The 26329-nt window shown below is 36.7% G+C and overlaps 1 protein-coding gene across 2 annotated transcripts in view; it reads right to left on the bottom strand.

Annotated features, from left to right (window-relative positions):
- Window positions 1–26329, bottom strand: part of LAMA2 (laminin subunit alpha 2) — a 289789-nt gene that overhangs the window by 144857 nt on the left and 118603 nt on the right. For both annotated transcript variants that reach the window (XM_039381758.1, XM_039381756.1), the window contains 5 exons: window positions 17314–17415; window positions 16537–16748; window positions 10214–10325; window positions 6645–6758; window positions 131–258 (listed from right to left, as the gene is read on the bottom strand). In XM_039381758.1, coding sequence (XP_039237692.1) covers window positions 131–258; window positions 6645–6758; window positions 10214–10325; window positions 16537–16748; window positions 17314–17415 — 668 coding nt within the window. The remainder of the gene's footprint in view (window positions 1–130; window positions 259–6644; window positions 6759–10213; window positions 10326–16536; window positions 16749–17313; window positions 17416–26329) is intronic.

Consider the following 26329-nt stretch of genomic DNA (forward strand, 5'->3'; position numbering starts at 1 on the left):
TTTATATCGCGGAGTATATTACTTGATTGAAACAAGAAAAGATTTCAAGTGTAAATGCAAAAATATAAATCAAGAAATCATGCAATTTACTACGTAAAAAGGTGTAATATGCAATAAATATACAACTTACTTGTTAGAAGGTATATTTAAGGGGCAAGCACACAACTGACAGTCTTCAGCTGTCCCTTTAGTAGGATCACCATAGAAGCCAGGAAGGCATCTATCACAATATGAACCACCTGTGTTGTGTTTACAGTCCTAAACAGAAGATGAAAAGTATAAATTGACTATTAGAGAACTTACATATGGAAACTTACATATAAATTCACCTAGCTCATCATCACACCAGGATTGTAACAGCTCTGCAATATATATTCTGGTTTTTTTCTGCTGGTTGAGAAACAGTTCTAGAGGTTAGATATCACAATACATGATTCATGTGTGTTGGGTAGTTGTGTTCTTGTGGATAATTTTTTTCTATGTAAAACAAAAAGAATATTTAATTGCAAACCTTTATATTTCCACCAAACAACAGCTGTATTATTGTTCTAGCTTGCTTAAAGAAAACCAACCTTCAGAGCAGCATAAAACAGGTTTAGTATTGCAGTCTTGCAACAGGCGATATTTTGTGACAAACTGTTTTCAGATATTGATTTCAAAAATAAAACCCACACTATATAATTTATAAAAATAAATTATTACATTTCACATGTAAGTGCACTAGTTCATTTTACAAGGTATATGGCTAGCTGTATTTGTAAACAGTAGTAAAGCCTGAATTACTAAATTAATACTTATTTGCTAGAATAGCATCCAGACTCTATTTTGTGAGTAGAAACAAGAACAAGTACGCTGTATATAGGGTACTATCCAACAGTATGTGTTTGTCTACATGAATGGCCTTCATAATAGAAGAGAGTTAATCTGAGCAAATGAAACATGCAACATAAAAATGGCAGTACTAGATTTGCATTTTTGTACATAACTTTTGGCTCATCTCAAATTAAACAATGTTTTAGCAGAATGGAAATTGCTCCTGTGAGAATAGACTTCCCATGATGACTTGCAAGAACCAAGTTTTAAAGAGTAATTACTCCTTCTATTCTTCTTCCTTTTCACACAGAGGGTTTAGAAATTCTAAATAATTTTGTAGAATCCATAATAGATTCAGAAAATTAGTTTTCTGGCTTAATCTCTTTCCTTTCTCCCCCCACATTTTTAGCACATCACACTATTCCTTTCGTTGCTATTTGCCACAAGATACCCAAGTGTAGTCCTCTCACAGTGAAAAACAGAGAAAGGAGTAGGAATGATTTTGGTTGTTAAATGCCATCTTGATGTGCTTGTGTATGGACTGAAAAAGCACATGACAACTTGAAAAGGCCAAAATGAAAGCCATGAGACAGATTTTATTTAATGGGGTGTGTTTTAGACAACAGGAGAGATCAAATCTAGAATCTTCTTTACTCAAGCTGCTGCTTAAAAACTCTTGAGGCTTGTTTTTGGTTTTGGTTTTTTTTTTAAGGTGTAGGTATTTTCAAATTTATGATTTAAGTTAAAATAGTTTTTTAAGAACACTAGAAAATAGTTTTATCATTTTAATAAGTCATGCATATGGTACTGATTGCTATTTAACAGCCTTACTGTCTGAAAGGCATAATTTATCCTCAATAAGGAAAACGGCAGTATTCTAAAGAACACTGAGTTCTTCACAGCTTTCCAGGATTGTAATGATTTGTACGAAGTTTTTTTGCATTGTGCTCTGCATAGCCAGTACGGTACACCTGGGCAGCTGAAAAAGCACAATACCCTTTCTAGTCTTGAGTGCATTGGAGTCAAAAGCACCCATCTCCAGAAATGCTGTTTGTTGTTTCAAATGGTGCATTCTTATTGCTAGTGTATGCAACCAGCATATCTTCAAAATGAAAGCATTTGTCACAGTATTATACACTGGCTGCCGCATGAGAGGAGCCCCGAAGAAAAGATACAAGGACTCCCTGAAACAACATCTCAGCCTTGGCCATATTGATCACCATAACTGGTCTACTCTGGCCTCAAATCGGGAGGCCTGGAGACACACCATCTATAACGCAGCTGTCTCCTTTGAGAACACACGCAGGATCACCCTCGCGAGGAAAGGCAACGCAGAAAGAACCGTGTATTGCAGAATACACCATCTAAGGAGTCTTTCTGCTGTGCCTTTTGCAATCGGGTTTGTCTGTCACGTATTGGCCTCATAAGCCACCAGCGTGCCTGCAGCAAATGTGGATAGAGCCTTCCCAAATCTTCGTTCGCGAAGCCTAGCCATGATCATACTTTAATATATTTAGTAGATTGTGAGCTAATACCAACTTATTGAGACTCTTAATCAACTAAAATTATGGCTTTAGAACAGTCGGCTGGGTTAAAATCAACTTCATTAGGTCATTTAAGTCCATTTGATTGTTATTTCAAGTGCTGACATTAAAAGAGAATCTACCAGCCATACCAAAAAAGTATCTGGGAACAATAAGATACGCTTTTCAAAGAAGATGTGTCAAAAATAATTTAAGTGTTTCAAAAGAAAAATCCCTTGCAATTCAACTTTTTAAAGGCATCATGTCAAATTATTTGTGCTTTTTCTGAAAAATAATGGATTCTTTTTTTGTGTTAAGTTTAGCTTTAAATATCCTCAGTCACATCTTAAAGTTTCTGAAGAATATGAACAGCTTATATGTCAAGGATGTTATTAAAGTGAGAGGAACTAACACACTACTTTAAAGCTTTGCATCTCTTGCTGAGTGGTATTTGCAGCTTCCACTTTTTTTTAACATAAAAAACCTGAAATCTTCCATTTTGTGGGAAAACAATTCATGTTACAAAGACCTGACCACCTTCTCCTTGATTAAATATTTTCTGGCACTCTAATATCAGTCATTTCCGCATACTGTGACTAAATCTTCTCAATCCAGATATCTGTGTTTACTTCCTCACAATCTCAGAACCACAGAATATCCACAGTCGGAAGGATCAAGTCCAGCTCCTGGCCTTGCACAGGACCACCCCAAGAATCACACCATGTGCCCGGGGGCATTGTCCAAACGCTTCTTGAACTTTGTCTTGGTGCCATGACCAATTCTCCGGGAAGCCTGTTCCAGTGCCTAACCAGTCTCTGGGTGAAGAACCTTTTCCTGATATCCAGCCTAAACATCTCCTGACACAGCTTCACGCCATTGCCTCTGGTCCTGTTACTGGTCACCACAGAGAAGAGATCGGTGCCTGCCCCTCCTCTTTCCCTGGTGAGGAAATTTTAAGACTGTTATGAGGTCTCCCCTCATTTTATGTCTAAATATTTATGTTTTGAAATTCCACACACTGTATCTCATACTATTTTGAACGCATCAATTTTCTGCACCTCTTTTATCTCTATACACCATTAAACTTCACTTGGACAACCTCTGGGTAAGTAAGACTGTGGGATTTATTTTTGTCTGAAATTTTATGTATGACTCAGTCTGTACCCTGAAAACTTTATTGCTGGTGTCCTGAATTGTGTTTTCCACCATTTCCTACTGAGGCAGCTCTTCTGTTTTGGAACAAACAAAATTAACATCTTTATGCCCAGTATCAGGGAACCTTTAATTCACACTGAAAAATGACTCCTGCTTAGCTGCATATGCAGCCAAATGTGTATGAACATGGAAAGAAACAGTCAGAAAAGAATGCTAGTGATGGAAATAAAACTTTAATCAGGGAGTATGACTGAGTCCAAGATAGTGCCTTTGGCACACTGATGCCCTTCCTCAGGATATCTGTCACAGAGACAACCAGGGAAGCTGTTAAAGTAAGCGAAAGTGTAAGCCTGGGTGCCTATTCTAGTATATTCTCTAGACGCCTAGACCTGACAATGGTATTATGTCTTTGGAAGCACGAATATAGTCTTCTGGTATTTTCAAACTACCGTAATGTCAAGATTAGACAGACAATTCCCTTTCCTGGTGTTACAAATGTAATCAGGATGTTGCAGAGGCTTTACTTATTTTTACTTGAGGAAGAGCTGGTAGTACTGCATTTAGCTAGGACATATCATTTTGTTTCCATGCATATAAATATGGGTGAAGACATTTTGTCACTCTTTTGATGAACACTGTCTAAAACACATGTCCACCAGATCTGACATGGGCCTCATCCTACATAGTAGGATGTTATTTATACACAAAGGAATACAATATGGAAGGGATGCCTCTGTGGACTGCCCACTCAGGAATTTGAGCACCACTTAGAGGAGAAGATCTGCTTTCTCTGGGCTTGCCAATAGCGATGTACTATCCTGCAGTGAATGAAACGCCTTGAAATGTGCTTGCTTTTCACAAGGTTTAAGTTTAACCAACTCCTAAAGCTACTGTAAATGTTGTATGTGTAATACTAAAAACAGTATTTCTGAATGTTAGAACTTGCCCTATGTACCAAAGCAGTTATGTATATCACAATGGTAATGAGAACAATGTATCATGCAGCTCTCTATGGCTGCTGTGCGGATCAAAGGGCTTTGCAGGTTACTGCGAGATATGCGTTAAAATGAGCTTTTTATACAGGTCTGTGTTGAAGCAGATGACTTGAGCTTTTATCATGAGTCAAAAACATATTTCAGCTTCTTTTCAGCTACATTTCAAAGCTAAGGAAGAGCAAAAAGAACTATCATATCAGTAAATTAGGTGCCTAAATTGTCTGTTGTATTACTGAAAAAACACCATGAATAATAATAAGGAGGCCAAAAGGCTGTGTAAACCTCAATAGAAAGAAAGCCTTTGATGTGAAACATTTCTCTTTTTCAGCATTCAGACTTCTCTCTTTTTCACTTCAAAAGGCTTATGATCCAAATTGAAAAGCAGCATTTAATAGCCTGCATGGAGACTAGCCAATCTGACTTACAGTGCTTTCAAAGATGCAAGAAAATCCAGAACTGATTTTAAGCTCCCTGTGTACCTCTTCTCTATGGCATGATCTAGTATAAGCTCAGACAGAGCACATAAAACACAGGGAGCTTGATAACGTGTATAGATTAAAGTACATCTTCAACTGGTTATTTTCCACTCCCTTGTCAGCGCTGTATTATCTTACACCAGCACCCTTAAAGCATCAGAAGGGGGAGCTCCACTGTCTCAGTTAGCAGTTCACAACAGTTGAAAAGCACAAAAGCAATACAGTAGGCAACTACATGGCCTTCTGTTTTATCCAGGCTGGTACCACAGACAAAAATAGAGGAAACCTGTGCAAGGGCTAAAACTTGAAGACACTGAAGTAAACAACCTCAGAACTTGCATCTGGCTATGTACCCTAAGCAAAATAGACAACAGTTATGATACATCTTAAACAAGATTTTCCCTTCCCTTTCTCTTGTGCTAATTGATTTTATCCCACACTGATATCATAGACATTGTAGCTGGAGACCACAGCCATTAATGCAATAAATTTTTCTCAAGAAACACAAATCCATATTACCCTACTAATAAACATTTTCGTTGAGTATTAAGAGAAGGATTCAAAACATAACTGTCATGTCAAACACATTTTTTCATTCTAGGCTTACAGTGTAATTAAATTGAGAACCATTTTAGGCTTCTATTCATGAAAAGGCAATTTGAAAAATTTACTGATCCACACATCAGGGATATCTTGTTTTGCACTGCAATGCAATTAAACATCTATGAGCAAAACAGGAAGAACAGTAATAATTCTAAGTGTCAAACTATACTGGAAAAAGCTTGAATTTTCATTTTGGAATTTTCCCAGCAGATATTTCTTAAGGAAATAAAAGGGAACGTTTAGAAACATGCACATTGCAGAACCTGCTTGAAATTCTGCAGGGAAACGAGAGTATATCCCACTAAACTGGCACTGGCTTAAATCGTGCTTCTGCAAGACTAATGAAATGAGACATGTTGTTTCAAGTTTCATGCCACGTCAGACAATATAAAACTAAAAATGCCCTTGAGTCAATCAGAACAGTCTATTCAGCATAATTCACCCATTCCAAAAGGCTACTGAATGGACTGGAAATAGTCATGTGCTGGTAGGCTTGCTATGGATAATGTCGTAGATTTAATTGCTGAATTAGTAGGTAACTACATAAAATCTCCATAGCAAAAAAAAATAAGCTGATTTAGCCCAGATTGCATGCTTTTATTATTTTTCCAAAGTACAATTCATTAAATGTTCCTTTGAGGTTTAGTATGAATTTAGATGAAGGAAGCCACTAACAATATCTTCTCATCAAACTAGAAGAGAATTTACAAAGTTATCTGCTACATACTATAAATTGAATATACTGCAGGAGACAAGTGGGAGAGGGAGATAAATCTTACATGAAAAATTATTAATATATTTGCTGCTTTCTGCATGCCATACCTTATACTATTGATTCTACTGTAAAACATAGATGCTATGTGATAAAGAAAATCCCTTTTTTTTTAAACTATAAAAGATATCATATCTTGGTATGAGGGGATCCTAAATTTCAGCAACAGTTCAACATAAATATTTCTTCTGTTAATCACTGGCTTTGTTCTTGAATATTTCAGGTCTCAGAGTACACTAATTCAGTTGCACTAGTACATTGAATTGATGTTGGCCATGCCCATCAAGTTTCCTGTAGTGACACTTACCAGGCATTCTCCTGTGATATCATCACACGAGTCTGCATGACCAAAGCATGTACATGGTGCACAGACTCCACCAAATATTGTGCCATTCACACGTCTGTGTTGAGGCCAGCACAACTGCAAGATAAATTAGATGAAAAGTTAAACTGTTGCTTGAACAGAGAAAGGAATGAGATTTTTAAAATTTTGTTGACTTTGATGTTTGGACCCACAAAAAACATACTTGCCAAATGAATAAAAATACCAACATTTCTCTAGAAAGTTGTTCTTCCTGGTGCTGTGGCTTTGCAGTAACCTTGGCCCTAGTGGCAGATGTGAGATTAGAGGCAGCCTTAACTTGATCGTTCTTCTGAAATGGTAAAGTAAAGCAGAGAAATGAAGGACTGAAATATGACAGCATCAAAGCAAGAGGTACAGACTGAAAAACAGCCAGAAGGTGAAATACTGAAGGAGAGAGAAGGAGAGAAGAAAACCTCAAAACAACAAAAAACATTTTCTGAGAAGTTCAGCCTTTGTGCAATTGTGCATCTAGTCTTGTTTGGACTCTAACATAAGGCTGCATTGAAATAAATCACAGGCTGAAAAAACCACCATCCTGTTATTTACAAATTGTGCTTCTTAATAATTAGCAACTTCCCTTTAATAAAGTGCTCTGATTTTTTAATTTATTTTTTTTTAAATGTCAAATTTAAATCAATATTAAATGCATGGCCAGTTATTTTGTAGGAAAGGTGACACCATACAACCGTGATCGATCAGCGAAAATTCAGCTATTCCATTTCTTCATAATAAGATGTCAAGCAGCAGTCTTCTGTACTATATATCTCACAAATGGCTTTATAATTTTGCAAACTATCCTTCTACAGTAAGACTGCTCATGTGATCCAAAGACTTTGCATAATATAAAAAGGTGCATGACAGTGATGACCTTCAAAAGCATCTCCCTAATACAAAGTTTGTACTAATAGAACACTGAAAATATAATTTAATAAAGAAAATCCCTTCCCCTTCACATTGACTACAAAAAGATAACAAGAAGACTCTTCTTTATAAAAATAAAGAAAAATATCCCTTTTTGTCTTACTCCTGAAAAATGTGAAAGTGATCTAAACATGACTTGAAATGATTCTTTAAAAAAAATTCCAAAACCTGAGACATTATCCTGGTTTTTCCTTCTTTACATTCCTTGTTATGCATTCCTAGAAAACCCTATAAATACTAAAAACTAAAATCTAGAATTATAAAATCCCAAACCTAAAAAACAGCTTAAAAGAAATTATTTTATTTTAATTTCTGAGGCATGAGGTGCCAGTGGTTTCTGCAAAAATCTATGTCTTCCTCTTTCAGTGAATGAAAATAATGGTCTTGTGCCCAGATACAAACGATGTCGCACAAAACAAGGCTCCAAAACTCACTAATTCTAAGGGTTTAGACATGGAATATCAACATCAAGCTGTAGAACAGAACTAAAAGATTACAGATTGAGATCTTAACAAGAGAAATTATGTAACATTGAAAAGTCAGGAAAGTTCTTGACCATCATAGTGATGTAAGTTAAACACAGCTTCTTCTGCAGTGGAAGAAAAGAGTAGATAGAATGGGAACAAATCTGTGGGAGAAGAGCAATTAGATGTGAAGATGTTGACAAATAAAGGCCAGAAAATTAATGAGTGGAGTAAAGTAACTATCAAAAATGAGTCCAATTGGTATTAAAAACATAATCTGCTTTACCTGTGCTCATGCAATTCTGTGTTCATATACATGCAAAAATGTAGGAATTTTATTTGCCCAGAATCTTGTAAAAAATAAATTCCAAATTTGTGCAATGGAACAATCTTAGAAGAGAGAGCATATTTTAGATGGGACTGGTTGTCTTCTGAAGACCGATCATGTCAAAACATTCACAGCAAGAAGATAAGTAAATAATGGTTGTTTTTAGTGTTGCAGCATCTATATCAGGTAGAACGACATCATTATGCAGGAGACAAATACATTACATTAAATAAAGAAAAAAAATGAAACTGAAAATCTGCACAAAACCAATGAAAATGAAACTCTGCTAGGCTGAAGCTGACAGAAGTGTTGGACAAGGCCAAAAGTATTCAGAGGAAGAAAGAAATATGACATGTAAAAAAAAAATTAAAATTGACATTTTCAACTTCTCTTTCCATAGTTTCTTAGCTGCAGTCTGTCTGGAAATCTAAAACTTTTTTTTTTTTTCTATGCCCACTAGCATGCATAGGAACTTTAAATTTGCAGATATATATATATATGTAAATACTTTCTCTTGTGGAGTATGATCTTAAGTATATATCAAATTTCAGGGACTGTTTATAATTGGAGAGAAAGTTTAGCACTGAAGGACACAATGTTGGACAGAGAAATTCAGCAACACCAAGACAGGAATTCTACCCAGGTCCTTCAACTTCTACAACAAAAATAGATATTGAAATATCTACAGTCAGGGCTTTTCCAATTGCTTTCTTGGTCATCACATCTAAAAGTGAATTTGGAGAAAAAATAGACAAGTAAAACAAAAAAGTGTAAAGCACAATGACACTACATCCAGCTTTTTTCTGAAAATAATTGAACAGACAGACAATGGTCAGACTTTAAAACTATTTCTCAGCCACGGTAAGCAAGGTATTCCTCTCCAGTTATTTTTCCATCTGTACCATTTTGGAAGTGATAGGAATATCCATAATTCCTTCAGGCTTTCTTTCTACATTAGTTTATCTAGTCCCAGCAACAAGCAACCACATGAGACTAGACTCTAAGCCCTAAATATCACACATAAGCATTAAAAAATTTAAAGAAAAAGAGAGTTGACAAGCAAATGCCTAGAGTGCCTGTGTAAATGGCATACTGTTTGTAGTTTTGTGAAGCAGAGCATCTTGGTGTTTGAAACTATTTCCTTAAAGGCAAAGCTTTTGAAGAATTTTTTTTTGGCTTCTATTTACCCCAAGCTATGCCCATGTGAGCTAGTTACTCATATGTATACTTGTATGAACACATTCTGTGTGAACTAATGAATTTGTTAGGAAAGTGGGTATTTTTCTGAGCATGTGTCTATGTTATTATCCATAACAGGACCAAAATAGAATGAAACAATCCTCACAAGAACACATATGCAATTCTCAATGACACCAAGGCAAATGGTAAAGCCCTGGGAAAACAAAAGAGGAAACTCAACCATGGTAACTCAGATAATTTGATCTGGCTTTGTTACGCCCATGTCAGACAACTGACATTTTCCTTCTAATTGTGATAGGTGCATTCATTCATATTATCAATTGGTTGAAGAGAACAAATATTGTTTTCACTTCCTTTTTATTAACCAAAATGTCTTTTCATAATTTCGAAATCACCACAGAGGTTTAAAACTTCAGATTTTAAATATTTTCAAATATAATGAACTGTTACCTAGAAATAAGGGTAATAAGTCAAGTCATACCAAATTCCTAACAGGAACAGGTAACTCTCTTACTATTTTCTACCAACACAGGTCTACTGGATGCTTACAACCATCACAGTGTTAGCCCAATGGAACTAGACTGAACCATGATACTCACCTCGCATGAGGTACCATCATAGCCCGGAGGACAGTCACATAACTCCACTGCAGATGCCACCTTTCTTCCCGTTGAAGTGTGGTCAGCAGCTTCCATGATAACGTTTCTTAGTCTGGATGTAACAGAAATTAAACAGGCAAATTAGATGGAAGTGTATCTGCAGCTGAATGTAACAAATACTTTATAGTGACATTCAGTTTCTGTTTTCCTACTTAAAAAAAAGGTTTTGATATTCATCTATTTCTTCCTAAACTACATGTCTGTAGGCTTGTTACTATTTTTGTTCATCATGTGAGGGAGACTATGGTCAGACACACATTGACAAAAATAGATTAAAAAAGTCTCACGGCGCTGTAGCAGGAGATGGAAGGCTATTCCTGGCCTGCAAGCCACTTGTGTCAATTTGCATTGCAGTTGCATATAGAGCAAATTTGACACTAAGCAGACTCCTCAAAATTTATGAACTACCAGTCCAGCTTTCTAAAATATTACATTACTAAGTTTTGGTTATAAGGTACTTTTAGTCTGGAGATTTGACTTCTGAAAAAGATTTAATCCCTGTCCACAAGGATCGAGAACCTAAGTATTACGTATATCAAAGAAAAATGTATGTAAATGAAAGGAAAAGGAAGTCTTCTACCATACATCCTGTTTTCCCCAATGACAGAGAAAAACAAATGCTAGACATTGCCTAAATAGCCATTGTTTAGGCAAACACTGAGCATGATTTTTATTTCAAAAGCATGGAAGTATGATGAGAGAAACGATAAGAGTCTTTTGATAATCTTGCAGGTATTATGAGAAACAGGAGTCTTGCCGATACTATCCAAGGAGTCTTTCTGCTGTGCCTTTTGCAACTGGACTTGTCTATCTCGCATTGGCCTCCTTAGCCACCAGCGTGCTTGCAGCAAATGTGGGTAGAGCCCTTCCCAAATCTTCATTCGTTAAGCCTAGTCATGAATGAATGAATGAGAAACAGGTGTAGTTTACCTCAGTAGTATCCATTTGGGGAAAGGGATTTAGGAGTTTAATTCTTATGAGAATTCAGAGGGAACATTAAGGTATTACAAAGGCTCAATGACTTCACCCAGTAATATTAACAGAGTGGTTTATTACTAGAGCTACTTGAAGAGCTTCTTTTGAAGTCTTCTTCAGCAGAAAATACCTTTCTATCATGATATATATTTTGTTTAAAAATAATCCATTTTCTTTGGAAAATGTAAAACAAACATTTTTTTCCTCCATAGTAAAGCATTTATCTTTTCGCTGCCAAAAAAAATCCTGAAAATTATTTGGATGACCTCGAATAAGAAAACATCCAAGAAAAATATTTTGTTGTTCCTGTAGCAGTTGGAGGAAAGGTTAAGATAGAATATTTTCCCACTTGATTTTATGAATACTCTAAATAAGACAGACATGAAAGGTAAGGGGGAAAAAAAGGAAGACTTCTGAAATTAAGATAGAAACTTCTGAAAAACAAAAATTTTACCATCTCTAGGAATATGACAGGAATTTGGAGGGACTACCATCGTGGATTATTCAGTTAGAAACTTGAATCTGATTTAGTGATACTAGAACTTCTGTAAAAGGTTCTTGATACCGTTTTAAGAAAAGAATACTTGTTCCTATCCAGATCTTCAGTAAATTCTCTCTCGCTTTTCAATATATGCCCTTTGTTCCATTGCTGTATGCTTATTTTGCTATTATCCTTTTGAGTTTTCCTTACAATAAGATAACCAATCTCTAGGATATTAGATATCAAAAAGTGATGACTTACAATAAAAAAAAAAATCTAAAAATTTGAGGAGAAAAATCTGTAAATGAAGAAACAAAATTTTAATAAAAGGCCAAATTTTATTTCTCCTTTGAACTACAGCTAGTTCCCTCTCAGCACAGATCTTGGAACAAAGAAAAGCACTAACACACAGAAACAATCCACTCAGTATAATTCCACATTTCTATTCACTGAATTGTTCCAATTTGCATTACATTCTGCTATTTGCTAAATGGGATTTTAATGTGTTTAACAGTTTTTAGCATTAACAGTTACTCAGTGAAGAAAGCTGCAGTGATTTTCTTTTCTCCCATTTTGATGTTGCAATTTTGATTCCTCGATGCCATTCTGCATTCATTAAAATACATAATGCTGGCAGTAATGGGGCACTGGATCCTGGAGATGCATGAACAATCTGAGATTAGACATCAAGACCAAATATTTAAGCTGACTGTTACTGTCAGCAGGCAACTGTTGACTTCTAAAAACAAACAAGATTAAAAGGGAAGGGGACGTTTCAGGCTGTATCGGCATAGTTTACTGTCTGCTGTGCCAGGCATCTGAATCACATCAGCTGCACAAGGCACATGAAGTACTGACCCAATCATTGTTCATTTGTGTTGAAGCCAATTCCACACAGGGAAGAAAACCCTCGACCTCTTCTTCCCTCTTCCTCCTTGTGTCTAGCACTGACTCTTTTGTATGTGGTTATAAGCAATCCATTATCTTTAGCACCACGATTTCCAATGTCTATCTGTGTGTTTGCAACATTTACCACCAATGACCACTCTGAATATTAAAACCGAATAAACAGTGCTACTAAACTTTCTTTGAAGCACAAGCTAACAGTATTAGATTAAACAAAACAATAAAAGAGAGTTATCTTTTCCTGGCCAGTTGCTTCTATCACATATGGACTTAACTGCAACATTTTGGAAGATCTGTCAACTTAGAGGAGGATCAGGATATAAACCCAGAAGCTGGGTTTGTGTTCAGACTGATTGCTGTATTTCTGTATTCTCATTTTTTTATCCCACTTGATCATCTAAATGAAAGCCCACTCATAATTAGGAAGCTTCCTAATTATGCCATAGAGCAACAACAACACTGTAATCTTAAAAAGATCCAAAAAAATGTACTCAAAACCACGCTCAAGTCAAACTCAGCATTACTGAATTAATATTGTTTCGTAGCTACTTAAAGTGTTTCTGACTGATTAGTGTTTCTAGTAGGTTAAACTAAACAAGAGTTAAAAATACAATCTTAAAATTAAAGCTCTTGCTAACTGGAAACAACGCCATTGAATTTTTAAGTCTCTTTCCACATGACTGCAAGAAAGTTACTTTATCTTACAATGTCTCCATTCTGGTCTCTTTTTAAGCACAGATTATAATAGCATCCTTGGAAATGCTTACATATGTGGTGTCATTACCCATTTTGAAAACTTGCAGTATTTAAATGAACAGGTTGCTTAATATAGCATTCTCTAATTAGTATGTTGCATAATTCTGCTGGTGCTTTGAAGCAGAAATTGTCATTCATGAAGGATCTAATAACCCTGCAATATTTCTGTCTCTCTGCCAGATCCTCTTAACCCTCTCAAAGGAATATCCATCTGTCCACTGCATATACCTGTTTATAGATATTAAAAAACTTTTAGTTCAATCTACTTATCTATTAAAGCTTAGCTCTACACTATGTCTTTTCAACAATGTCATCCTTTGGAGACCATCAACACTAGTCCTTAATCAGCACAACATATCACAAAGAATATCTTCTTCATTGGGCCTACATTTTCCCAGCAGTACTAAAGGGGCAGAATATGGAGAAAAGAGTTATTTCACATGATCTTAAGAGTTATGAGCACAGCTTTGTGCCTAGCATATTTTAGCATGAGTGGAAGTCAAAGAGAATATAAAAAAGTCATTACTGAGGCATACCCTAAAAATCAGCAATATGCCTACAATGACAGATGATAAGATGGGCTGGGTGACAGTAGATGCTCTTGTTGCTACAAGAGGTGACTGTGAGCACAAACTGTTCTGAGAAAACTCAACTCCACTCAGTAAATCTCACCCCCATGGGTGAAACTATGATTCCTACAGTTAAATCAAGGATGAAAAATTGAATTTGTTTAACTGTGATTGGAATTTCACATCTTCTCTTCTCTCATGCTAAACTGCAATGAGCACCCTAACAGTACACAATAAAATGTGTTTACTTTAGACTTGTGGACATGCTGACAGTAATCACAGTAACACAGTAATCACTGCATTCTTCTCTGGTAAGAGACATCATAGGGACAGCTAGAAATGTACCAGTAATATAAGACCATTTCTAGTAAAAAGGATACTCTGCAAAATTACTTCAGTCCCTTCCCCTAACCCCCTTTTAACTCATTGTCTTTCAGGGACCAACCTTCCTAGCTGTAATGTCACTACACCCAGAAGCTGATGGCTACTAACATACAAAGCATATGTTTGTCACAGATCTCTTCTTAAAGAGTATTTCCAAGACATGTTTTTGGAAAATTTTCTATAACACACCACTAAACTGTTCCAAGGGCTAAATATGAACAACACTACCAAACAGTGAGGCACCACACACGGCCAAATGGCTAAAGCAGTAATCTGGGATGGAGGCAGTGATGTATAGTCTTCCAAACGTGCCACAGAGAGGTCTGCCACTTCTTACTTACAAGGCACAAATTACAGACTGTGTCTGTTCTACATGTGTGCGCTTGTCTGAGCTATATGCTGTTGCCCAGAGGGGATCTCATCCATCCCACCCTCACTGTTCCACAGTAGAGGCAAGATGGAGCCAGTACATGTCCAGCAATGCACTTTCTTCACAGATTTTAACTGCCCAGCCAAAGTGGCTTTTTTGTAGGAAAGCCCCCCTTGTCATAGAAGTACAAACATCAGTACACAAATATATCTAAACCTCTGACAACTGAAGTTTGCATTTCCCATAATACTTAGTAAGACCTTCGGCCCAAAGAAAATCAATCATACATATCTCCTCTAAAAAAACATAGCATGTATTGTTCACCCCAAAATTGCTCCTGCACTCCTTTAGCTGGGAAAATTCTGACTAATGGTTTCCGTTTTTTATCCGAATGAGAACAGAGTGGAGGAACAGCATTACTGAGCTCCCACTAGTCTCTGCTGAAAGCTGTGGATTAACAGCTTCTCATGGTCTGCTCACAATGCATAAGAGATGAGCTCTGGCCTGCTATTTTGGCTCTCCTCTAAAACCAGGGTGGGAAACTGATGGGCCATGAAAGGTTTTCAAACTGGATTCAAGGAGATGCAGAGATGCAAAGAGATGCAAGGTTGACGACCAAATGAGTAAATTAGGAAGCAGTTTGGTCCAAACTCAAGCTAGTTATGATTCACAAACTTATTTACAGAGATGTAATACGTACTAATTAACCACAGGAAGAGACACAGATTGAAGAAATATGAATTCTTTTTGCAGGGAAAAAATTTGCACTGCCAAAGCTCAAATCAGAAAACTGCATGTTGTTGACACAACTTGCCTTTCAATTTAGGATGTATTTTAATTACCTAAATATTCAAATGATGGTTGGATTTCTTAGGAAATTGCACAGTAGCAAAAACTGTGTCTGTGCTCTCAGCAAATAATCACTAACTGTGCTATCAGCTCCCTCCATTCCAAATTGACTTACACCACTGAGCCAAGTGATGTGTAGATTAGAGAACATTTCAGGTTTCATGCCTTGTGAGTAAAACACTACTAGGCAATCAATTCCATTGCACATTTAAAAAATATTACTTATGCCACCTAACTATTAATGTATAGACAGTGCAATCACGCAGTATCAGAAATGAGGCTGCTTTCTAGCCCACCTGGAGTATTTGCTCATGCACTTATGAAAATTTAAAATGCAAGATAAGCTTTACATTTTCAACCACACTGCAGCCACTGAAATAGAACAACTATATCGTCTCATATGTCTTTAATTTTATTGAAGGACTCAGAAGAGTTCACATCAAATCAGTGGCTTTAAGCAGTCCAGGCAGCATCCTGACATAAATCAAAGGAAAGGCTTTGGGATTAAAAACATAGAAAATTCCCCTCGAGGCACTTTTCCAGCTTAGAAACTCAGGATATTATTCTCTGGTCCACTGTTAATGTGGCCCTGTATGCCCATTAAATGGGGAAAACAGTATATATGTAATATATTATCTCTTTCTTCAACATGTCATTACCGCACTCCATGATTTACCATATACATGGGAATTACCGTGTTCACAAAATAAACATATTTATAGAACTGTCATTCATGCCTTAATAGTCCATGTAATTTCATTTTCTTAAAACGCTGTTCCTTTCTGTTGCCTTCCTCCTCCTGCCTATCCAAAACGAAAAACATACTAATGACTGCTTGAAAGTGTAAATGAATGCTATGGATTTCATGATAATAAATTAGAGTGTTTTATATTACATCAGCTTAGTTCTCTGAAGAGAGAAAACAACTCTTGAGAATATCTCTGTAGCAAAGGGACCCGTTTCCCACATTCACCTGTAGATGGCATTCATCCCATTGCTGTATGTGGCTCTTATGAGGATCCTCTTTACATTTGCAAGGATAGTCATGAACTCCCTCCTGCTGACTGGAACATCGGTGCCATGCACTGAGAAAGATTCTGGTTTCAGCACAATCTCTTCAGTGTGCTCTTCAGAAGGCTGTAGGTGAATACCCCCTTTCGGAGTGCTGATTATCAAGTCACCTCCCTAGAAAGGGCCATGAATGAGAGATATTTGAATATGAAAAGAGTAATGAAAAAAAACCCAGTTGGGGTACATGATTTATTGAATAATATATTTTACAAGAATAACAAGTATCAGGAATAATATTCACTTTTCATAATCCTGAAATGGTCTTGCTCGATAAAATTGAAAATCAGTGGAAAAGAAAGTTTAGATTATTCAGACAAAACCTAGTGTCATGGCTCTGCATAGGCAAAAGCAAATTCATACAATGCTGAGTTGCACAAGAACAGATCTGCTGAAAGAATGCAGAAGTGCTACCTCAAACAACCAATTATTTTATTTCTTCATTCCTCCTGATGAACAAGAAGTATTATAGTTTTCTAAGCTACTGCAATAATACCAGAGATATTGAAGCTTTTAGTTCTCTGAAGTGTATCCATTTTCTGATACTATAAACTAGCTAAGAGTATGTGCACCCTTCTGTTTTGTGTCCTCAACCACCAGACTTCACACTGAACATCTGAAGAAGCAGGCAATTTTCTTTCTTTTTTTTTTTTTTTGGTGGCTGAAAATACAATCATTTTACCTCTATGATGACATCAGATTGAACTATCAATTGAACTGTTTCTTCTTTGTCTGTGAAGTCATAGGAGACTGTAAATTTCAGATGTCCTCCAGCAACTGCTACCTAGGGAGTAAAAAGACAGAAGAAAGTGCAATTAAATGAAAGAAAATGGTCCTTAACTATTGGGGGCATTTTTCTCCAGCATCAGTATCTCCCTTAAGTAGGTCTCTAGTGTTGCAAAACCATGAGCAGATACCTGGGAATTACAGTTCTACAGACCATTCCCTTCTCGCTGAACTATCTAGAAATGACACCTAGTCATTTTATTTCTATGCCTTTTGAAGGCTGCAAGTTCCTTAAATGCACAGACTAACAGAGAAATCAGAAACAGATATGAAATCAGGGTAAATTTCCACTAGATACTGACATTAGATTTTTAATGTATTTATTTCAATTATATGGTCCTCATTTAGGCTGGCCTCTACATCCTTAGCAACCTATAAAAGATTAAATAACTTCAATTTCATTGATGGGCCAAATTAGAAAAATAGAAAAATAGAAAAAAAGCGCAGTGATGTTTTTCTTAGGATGGACTGTAACCTAAGATGAAGTAAGAATTTTCCCTCATGGAGTTAAATAAATTTACTTTAAAAGAATGTTCCAACCCTTTTGCTCAGTTTGACCCAGCCTACAACATGAGAAGTCAACCACCAGGCTCTTCTGCCATGCCAATATATTTTTTCTACGCTCTTTTAGCCCTCAAAATCCTGGCAATGACACTAGGTTTTCCATTAGAAATGGAATATAGTAGGATGTAAATCAAAAACTGCAGATTTGAATGACAGAGTTCAGCACAGAAATAGTGCTTTCTGTTAATTGATTGGAAGAAGTATAGGTAAATCAAAGGCTGAAGCTGGCTCCCTGCCAAGTCTCCAAACCTTACCACAAGAAGTCGTCCCCCCCCCCAAACCTCAGGGAGAAGAGGGAGAAAAACAACTAAGAAAACGCGAAATGAGAGAGAGAGCTAAAGCAATATATATATAAATATATTTACACTTATGGTACAGTTATATACAATTGAAATATATACAATTTCACAAGGGAAAGGGAAGGGGGAAGGGAAAAGGAACAAAACCAAAATAAAAAATATATATATATCCCGATTAGTGGTCCAGTATCTAACAACTAAAAGAGTTAGCAAAGAAATATCCCACTACTCTCCTTGGGACAACCGAGAGTCGCTCTGGAACGATCGCCGGCAACCTCCACCTCCCAAGGTCGGCAAGGCCTAACCAGGCCTCGCTCCCCAACACGGCAGACCCGACAGCAGGGAACCTGCACCTCCAAGCCGCCGGAAGGAAAGAGAGCAAAGGTCTCTCCTCCTTTCTTCTTATAATCTGGCTCATGTAAAAATCGTAGGGAATACTGGGTACATCTGGACCCTTCCTTGGTTACAAACTGGTCACCAAGGAAGGCCTAGCCCAAACCACCACAAAGGCTGAAAGAGCTACATTTTGGGTTTTAAACACATCTCCCTCATACTTCAGTGCAATGTGAGCCTCCTCTCAGAGACTATTAAAATCACAGGGACCCTTCTGCCCTTCCAGTGCATACTGCTGAGCACAGAGCAAACTCATGAGTCTTCTACAAAGAGAATAATCTGGTTATTCTCAAGGACATAATGTGCCATCGTTTGTTCATCATACTAGATGGTGTTGCACACAGCAAAAGATAGCAGTGAAAGTCATCGTCTTCATTATTTTACAATGCACCTAATTTAAGGGGTGGAAAAACATCCCAGCATTTAAGGCCTGGAAATCAATTGATTTTGAGTTATTCATAAAGGTATATAAACCACCTATATCTAAGGCTGTACAGCTAATTGCTAGGTTAAAGCCAGAAAATTGCCTCCAGTTCATAACACAAATCTTGGATCATAGAATCATGGGATCATAGAATCATAGAATATCTCAAGTTGGAAGGCGTTCATAAGCATCTTCGAGTCCAACTCCCTGCTCCTTGCAGGACTACCTAAAACTAAACCATATGACTGAGAGTGCCATTCAGAGGTTCCTTGAATGCTGTCAGGCTTCATGTTGTGACTAGTTCCCCAAGGAGGAAGAATCTGTTTCCTAATGTCCAATCTGAACTTCCTCCAGTGCAACTTCATTCCATTTCCTCATGTCATATCACTAATCACCAGAGAGGAGATCAGCACCTCCACCTCCGCTGCCCCTCTTGAGGAAGTTATAGACTGCGATACGGTCTCAGCCTTCTCCAAGATGAACAAACCAAGTGACCTCAGCGGCTCCTTGCAAGTCTTGCCCCCAAGGCCTTTCATTAACTTGATCACCCTTCTCTGGACACACTCTAACAGCCTGATGTCCTTGAGGTGCCCAAACCCGCACACAATATTCAAAGTGAGGCTGCACCAGTGTAGAGCAGAGAGGGACAATCATCTTCCTTGACCAGCTGGCAATGCTTTGCCTGATGCACCTCAGGACATGGTTGGCCCTCCTAGCTGCCAGGGCACACTTTTGGTTCATATTCAACTTACCACCAACCCAAAACCCCAGGGCCACCGACCCTCTTTCCACAGGGCTGATCTTCAGCCTCTTATCCCCAAATTTGTATATATAAGCAGGATTACCTCATCCCAGGTGCAGAGTCCAGCACTTGCGCTTGTTAAATTCGGTTAGTGATGGCCCAGCTCTCTAGGCTATCCAGATCTCTCTGTAAGGCCTCTCTACCCTCAACAGAGTCTGCAGCTCCTCCTAGTTTAGTATCATTGACAAAGAGTAGCATCACATGTTTATCTACATAGTATCCAAACCTGTGAGCGATGCCTACATTAAGCCCTGACCATAACAACACGGAAAGACTTTTGTTTCCTTAGATACAGATATTACATCATTTTTGCTTTGCTTCTGGTCAAGTCTAAGCGCTGGTTTATAATTGCAAGAGGAGTGTAGAAAACTTACCTATCTGAAATGCTACAGGAAGTACCCAGAATTGCTTTCACATGTAGACAAACAGAGTTACTTTAAAAGAGTAACTTTTGCAGAATTTTATCATTTCTATTTCAATTTCAGACTAAGTACAAGGATTCAAAAAAGTAAAAATAATGGGAAAACAAAGATTAGGGAGTTTCGGGCAACGCATAAAAATTATATACCGAGACAGGTTTTACTTTTTCTCAGCTACATAACCTTTACCTTAGTAAATAAAAATCTAACACATGAATTGATAGGTCACAAAGCAGAAAAAATCCCAACCAACCAACCAATCAAAAAAAGAAAACCAAAAACCAAAACCAAACCACCCCTAAAGTAAAGACAATAGTTTAGAGAAAGCAACCAGAATGGACTAGGGACTCCTAAAATATAACCAACAGGAAATACAAGAAGAAAGGGGTGGGCTGAGTAGTCCAGAAAAGAGAATGCTCAGAGGGAATAAGAAAATAGTTTACTAAAAACAAGAAAAATGAAATAGCTATTTTTATTTTCCTGTGGCAACTGCAGGAAAAGCATAAAGAAGACTCAGCTTAAGTTTACAGAAAGCTTTCTGTTCGTAGGGATGGTCAAAACAGTATCAAATTACTTGAAAATGCTATTGAATTACTTCGTTAATTCTTTAATAGCAGTTCAAACATGTCGAAGGTACTCGGGGTACAATGCCTAAGAGTTGGAATATGACTAGGAAGTCTCTAGTTCTCTGCTAATCGCAGCAGTCTGATCTTCACAACTGCAACTGACAAGATTTGCATATCACAAACAGGATTACACACTGAAGACAAATTCCCAAAATGGCACTTATTGTAGAGAATACCTGGTAGTTCAGAATACATATTTACCTTGTGTGCTGTATAATACCAATATAGATTAGAAAAAAACTCCAATTTACATATAGCAGAAAATACTACTTCCTTTTGTCATTGTTTATAGTGGTAATTTCCTTCCTCTGCATATCTAAAGTACAAGTTCGTTCACAGGCAAAAGAATTCAGAGGTTGATCCATGTGCTGCCTGTGTCATCTACCGCAAAAAACACTTTTCACTGAATTTTAAATACAATGACAATACAGAAGTTGGGCACCTGTGAGATCCCTCTATTTTGATGTTTTTCTCTGTATCACCCAAAGATTCAGAGTTCTGCTTCAAAGATTGTCACCTGAGGTCATCAACACCAAAGGGAACAGAGCACAAAAGTTTGCCTTGCTGTGACAAAGGCATGTATTATTGAGACAAGAATAGCTGTCTAAAAATGTCAAGGAAGTTCCACAGAATTTCCATTGTCTCTCTCACCTGTTTTTAGATTAATACATCAAATATTTATTCCCAGCTCAGGAGGCAGAATTAAGAAAAGTCACAGATTCCCCATGAAATATGAGTACAGAAGAGAGAAATCACATCTATTTTAGTTTTAAACCACCAAGTTTCGGGCAGATAGTTTTTCTTTGGTTTGGTTTGGATTTTGTTTTTTGCTGTTGTTGTTGTTGGTCACAACTGTACTTTACTATTATGTTACATGTTGTTAAAGGATATAAACAGGAAGCACACAAGACTTTTTTACAACAAGTTGACAGAGAGAGGGTCAACCAAAACTGAAGCAGAAGAAATGGCTCCTTTTCTATGAAAAAATTCCCTTTCTCAACAGCAAGAAGATGGAGGGTATTAGGAAGCAGCCAGTGTTACCTAGTGCAAAGCATCTTTGACGTTACACCTGTCACACTAAAATTACTTTTAAACCAAGACAAGTGATATTAAACCACAAATACAGCACTGAAAACAAGCAGCATTGCTACAAATATTAGCAAGGCCATAGAAGAAGAAAACTTCTATCTCTTTATATTGAAATCAAATTCTAGAAGTCTTTCTCTTCTTCCACTTAGTGAATCTCCTGCCAACGCTTTTCTAGGGCAAGCTGTCAGGACCTCTCCTGCTAATGTCATTGTAGAGTACCTCTTTCTTATGCAGTTTTTATAACCCATCTTATTCTTGAATTATTGCATGATGATTCATATTCCCCCTCTTAAATGTCTCTTGTAACTCTGCCTGTAAAGGTTTAGCACTTAGTCCACTATGCTGGGCGCTGCCTCATTTCTGCTGAACATCTGCCAAATGTAACTTCAGAGATTAGGAGCTATCTGCACTAAACAGGGTGCTGATTATAATCCCTTATCTCATTAAGCAGTAAACTGCTCTTCTGTCAGCTAGGAAGAGACTTAGTTTGTGATTAAAGCACCTGAATATGAACTGGGGTGTCTGATATGGCACTATGTGGCTACGTATGGGCAATTGAAAGAAGTCTTTTGCAGAGTCAAAGGAAAGCAGCTGGTCTATGATGTACCCACTGAAAGATGACTTTCAAATAATTTTACTTCATATTTATATTTAAAAAGTAACTTGGAAGACATAAGATGCATTTCACAAATGAACAAAAAATTATGCACTAAATAAAACACACACACCTTGCTCATATGTTTAGTTTAGTTTAGTAAAATCTGTACCAGAATGGATTTAGCTCAGAAAGGCTTGGATTTCAGGTGTAATCCAAGAGAACATAACATTTCAAAAGCAAATTATATCACTAGATTAAAATAGATTTAGGCCAATACTCATACAACACCAGACTTCCAAAATGAGAGAAATAAAAGGTGTCATATAATCTCAAGAGTCATTTATGTTGCAAAAGTCCTCTAAGATCCTTGAGTCCAACAATTAACCCAGCACTGCTAAGTGTACCAGTAAACCATGTCCCAAAACAAATTAACAAATGTCAAGAAATTGAAGTATTTTTTCCCTCTTCACTGTTAGTGGTTGTAGAGGAAATACAGTCACTGACATGTTTTACAGGACAAACAAACATTACAGAGAGAGTTAATATTTTTATTAAACCAATATAGCTGCAATACAGCTATAGAAAGGTAACATGCTTTTGGAAACATGAATCCTACTTGCTATTACATAATTATATATGTGGTCATACAATAAGGACTATAGCAAGTGAACAAATGTTAGTAGAAAAATAAAAGAAAAAAAAAGAAAAAAAAGAAAAGGCTACAAACATGAATGAGTAGAACATTTCAGCGGAGAATGTTAACACACATACTGCTGAATACAAAACCAAGGAGTCGCACAGCAAGTTGGTGACAGTAATTTAAGGTTCTAGGAGATAATAATGTTTTCTTATTCTAGAAGACATCCCCAAAACAAACCCCTATTTGTTTCCTGATACACCTATGAATGTTTTTTACTTGCTGCCAGGATTATGAGAAATTACACAGATGTTCATTCAGTCTTCCAGTGGCTCTGTCATATTCCTACGGCACTATCTACTAGATGCTGTGCTTGAAGGTAATGGAAATGTAATATATACAGTTTAACATTCCCTGCTAGCCTTGAATTTCCATGAAATAGAGCTGTAACAAAATGCTGAAGTTTATTTGGACTCTTTCACCTTCATAAACTCTCTAGGCATACATTTATTTTATGACATGAATTTCAGCATACTAGAGATATTTGCCGCCAGAGCAGCAGCATTAACCACATGAAGGAAACCCTTTAAATAAAGTAAGATTGCTCCCAGTTTATTAGTGGTGACCAATGTAGTCCATAATTGATTGGCATCTATGCAGTTGTGATATTATTTGACAAGTCACTGAACAATGTACCACCTTAACTGATGGCTAAGTGCACGTGTGTTCTTCTAGCAGCCCACTCTGTGCAAAAGGGAGTGGACAAAGGGCTACTTTTCCTAACTTATGTGTAAAGAAATATTTCATTGTTAATTCGGCTCTCATCTGAATTATTATCTTCCTTATGAAAAAGTACCAGCTGTAAATTTATGATATTTAATTGGATTTTGCTGATCCAGTCTTTGTGATAGCTGTAGTGTGAGGGAAGGCAGGGACTAGAAAAGAATTCTGATAGAACCATCACCAAGAAGATGTCAAACCTTTCTTCATTTAGTAATAGCTCTCAGCAAAGATTGCATGTTTTAGTTCTACTCCAGATCCAATTAGAGATTAAATAGACTCTCCTCTCTTAGACAGATTGAATTTAGATAGGATAAAAAAGCTCATCTGAGGCATTAAAGTAATATTTCAGATAAAGCAGGGAGCAGAATAATCATGTTTTATTTGAATGACAGTATAGTTCTGGTTAGCTTTAAAAAAAAAGTCAGAATTTTCTTTATCAGGAAGTTAAATTTTCCCCTGAAAGAATGGGCTCATTCTCCTAACTCTCTGCCATCTAGAGTTCCCTCAATTCCACCCCAGCTAGTTCAGAGTCCTACAGTTTCCCTGCTTAAGTACACTCAACATTTTTCTATATAAATTGATGCTGCATTCTAATTAAATTCTCTTAATCAAAATGCTGCTTCCAGAGAAGTTAACCAAACATGGGAGTAAGCTATATAATGTTGCCTGACTACTATAGAGCTTAGTTCAATTGTTTTCCATGAGAATTTGTTTATAATACTGAACCACTCAAAGGGGAATTCACTATTTCTTCAGTTTCTTGAAACAGACCACTCCAATAGCTGAGAAGATTTCCAAGTCATACTTTTCTTGAATCTTATCCAAAATGTTATGATGCAGCCTCTTTATTTTTTAGATTTTCCTCTGTTGATTGTACATAAAGGTAGAGTTGGGTCAAAGATAAAGGAGTTTTATTCAATGTAGGTACTCATTTGATCAAAGAATGTTCTGTGATGTTGAAGCTATATGTTTAAAAGTCGAACAGCAAGAGATAATGCATGCTATTGCTTTATATCTTATCTATACATTTATTTGCTCTACCTTGAATGACCTTTAGGGGAATTTTAAAAAAAATCCTTAAAAACTGACTCTGTAAGACTTTCTCTCTTTGTGCACTGGATAATGGAACAAGACAATCACAATAAATCTTAATATTTAAAATTTTCCCAGCAATGGAAAGAGTCATGAAATCTGTGGGTTTATTTTTTCCCCCCAAGCGAATGTTTTCAGTTTAAGAGACAAATAAAACCTGTCCAAAGAGCAAGCACAACCCATAAGGAGCAACCCAAACTCTGCTACATTGTACTTCACATGGACTTTGACCATGACTTTTCCATATTTCACATCGATACCTGAACAACTGGGATCCCTTCCAGAACACAAAGTTTAGCAGAGTCTTTCTGTATGCTGCATCTGATCACTAGGCAGTTGAAAGAATACCCTGCACCTATCAGAGAAATATCACGTGTTCAGATTCAAACATAGCTGAAACATGAGTGAAGAAAGAACACCAAGAGGGGAAGACATTAAAATCTAGTATTTCCTTAATCATCCCTTGAAAGTATCCCTTGCTTTTGCTAGAATAGCAAAAGTATAATCAGACAATTTAAAGCTTGCTGCTTTTTCCTTCTTGCTTCAGAAGATGCAAGGCATAATATTGGTAAAGTGGTTGATAACATTTGCTATCCTGAACATGATAATCTGATGCCTATTTTCTGACCCTTCATATTTAAAATATTTTGTCACAAACAATTTAGACCAATCAAAACCTTACACAATTCTTTTAATTGAATGTATCTGCTATAATAAGAAACATTTACATGGAAAATATTTTAAAATAATCAATAAGAAGCTTCTTATTTGTGGATTTTCTAAATTATATCCATAAACTCAGCCCAGTCTCACTGTTACCAAGATACTGTATTAACATTACCATTTTATAACCTTGGTTCTCTTCCTTCTTGGATGAAATAGACTTTATTATTTGGAAGCAAAAAAAAAAAAAAAAGATGTCTAAATAAAGTGCAACAATTCATTGTGTTTAATATATAGTATTGAAACATCCAATGACATCATGGAACTCTAAAAGGAAAAATGGGATAAATCTCAGTTCCTAAGAAAGATGGGAACTGAATGACATGAGGTCTCCTGTGAGCCCTGTGCTGCCAATCCTACTTATGTTGAGTAGTTGCTCCTTCTGAACTTAACATTGAAAAAAATTAATGTAATCAGTGAGTGATTGAAAAATTTGCACAATAAGGTTATATGCTGTCTCATG

Source organism: Pipra filicauda, unplaced genomic scaffold, assembly GCF_003945595.2.
Source record: "Pipra filicauda isolate LSUMZ 115617 unplaced genomic scaffold, ASM394559v2 scaffold23_size5868930_pilon, whole genome shotgun sequence".
NCBI lineage: Eukaryota > Metazoa > Chordata > Aves > Passeriformes > Pipridae > Pipra > Pipra filicauda.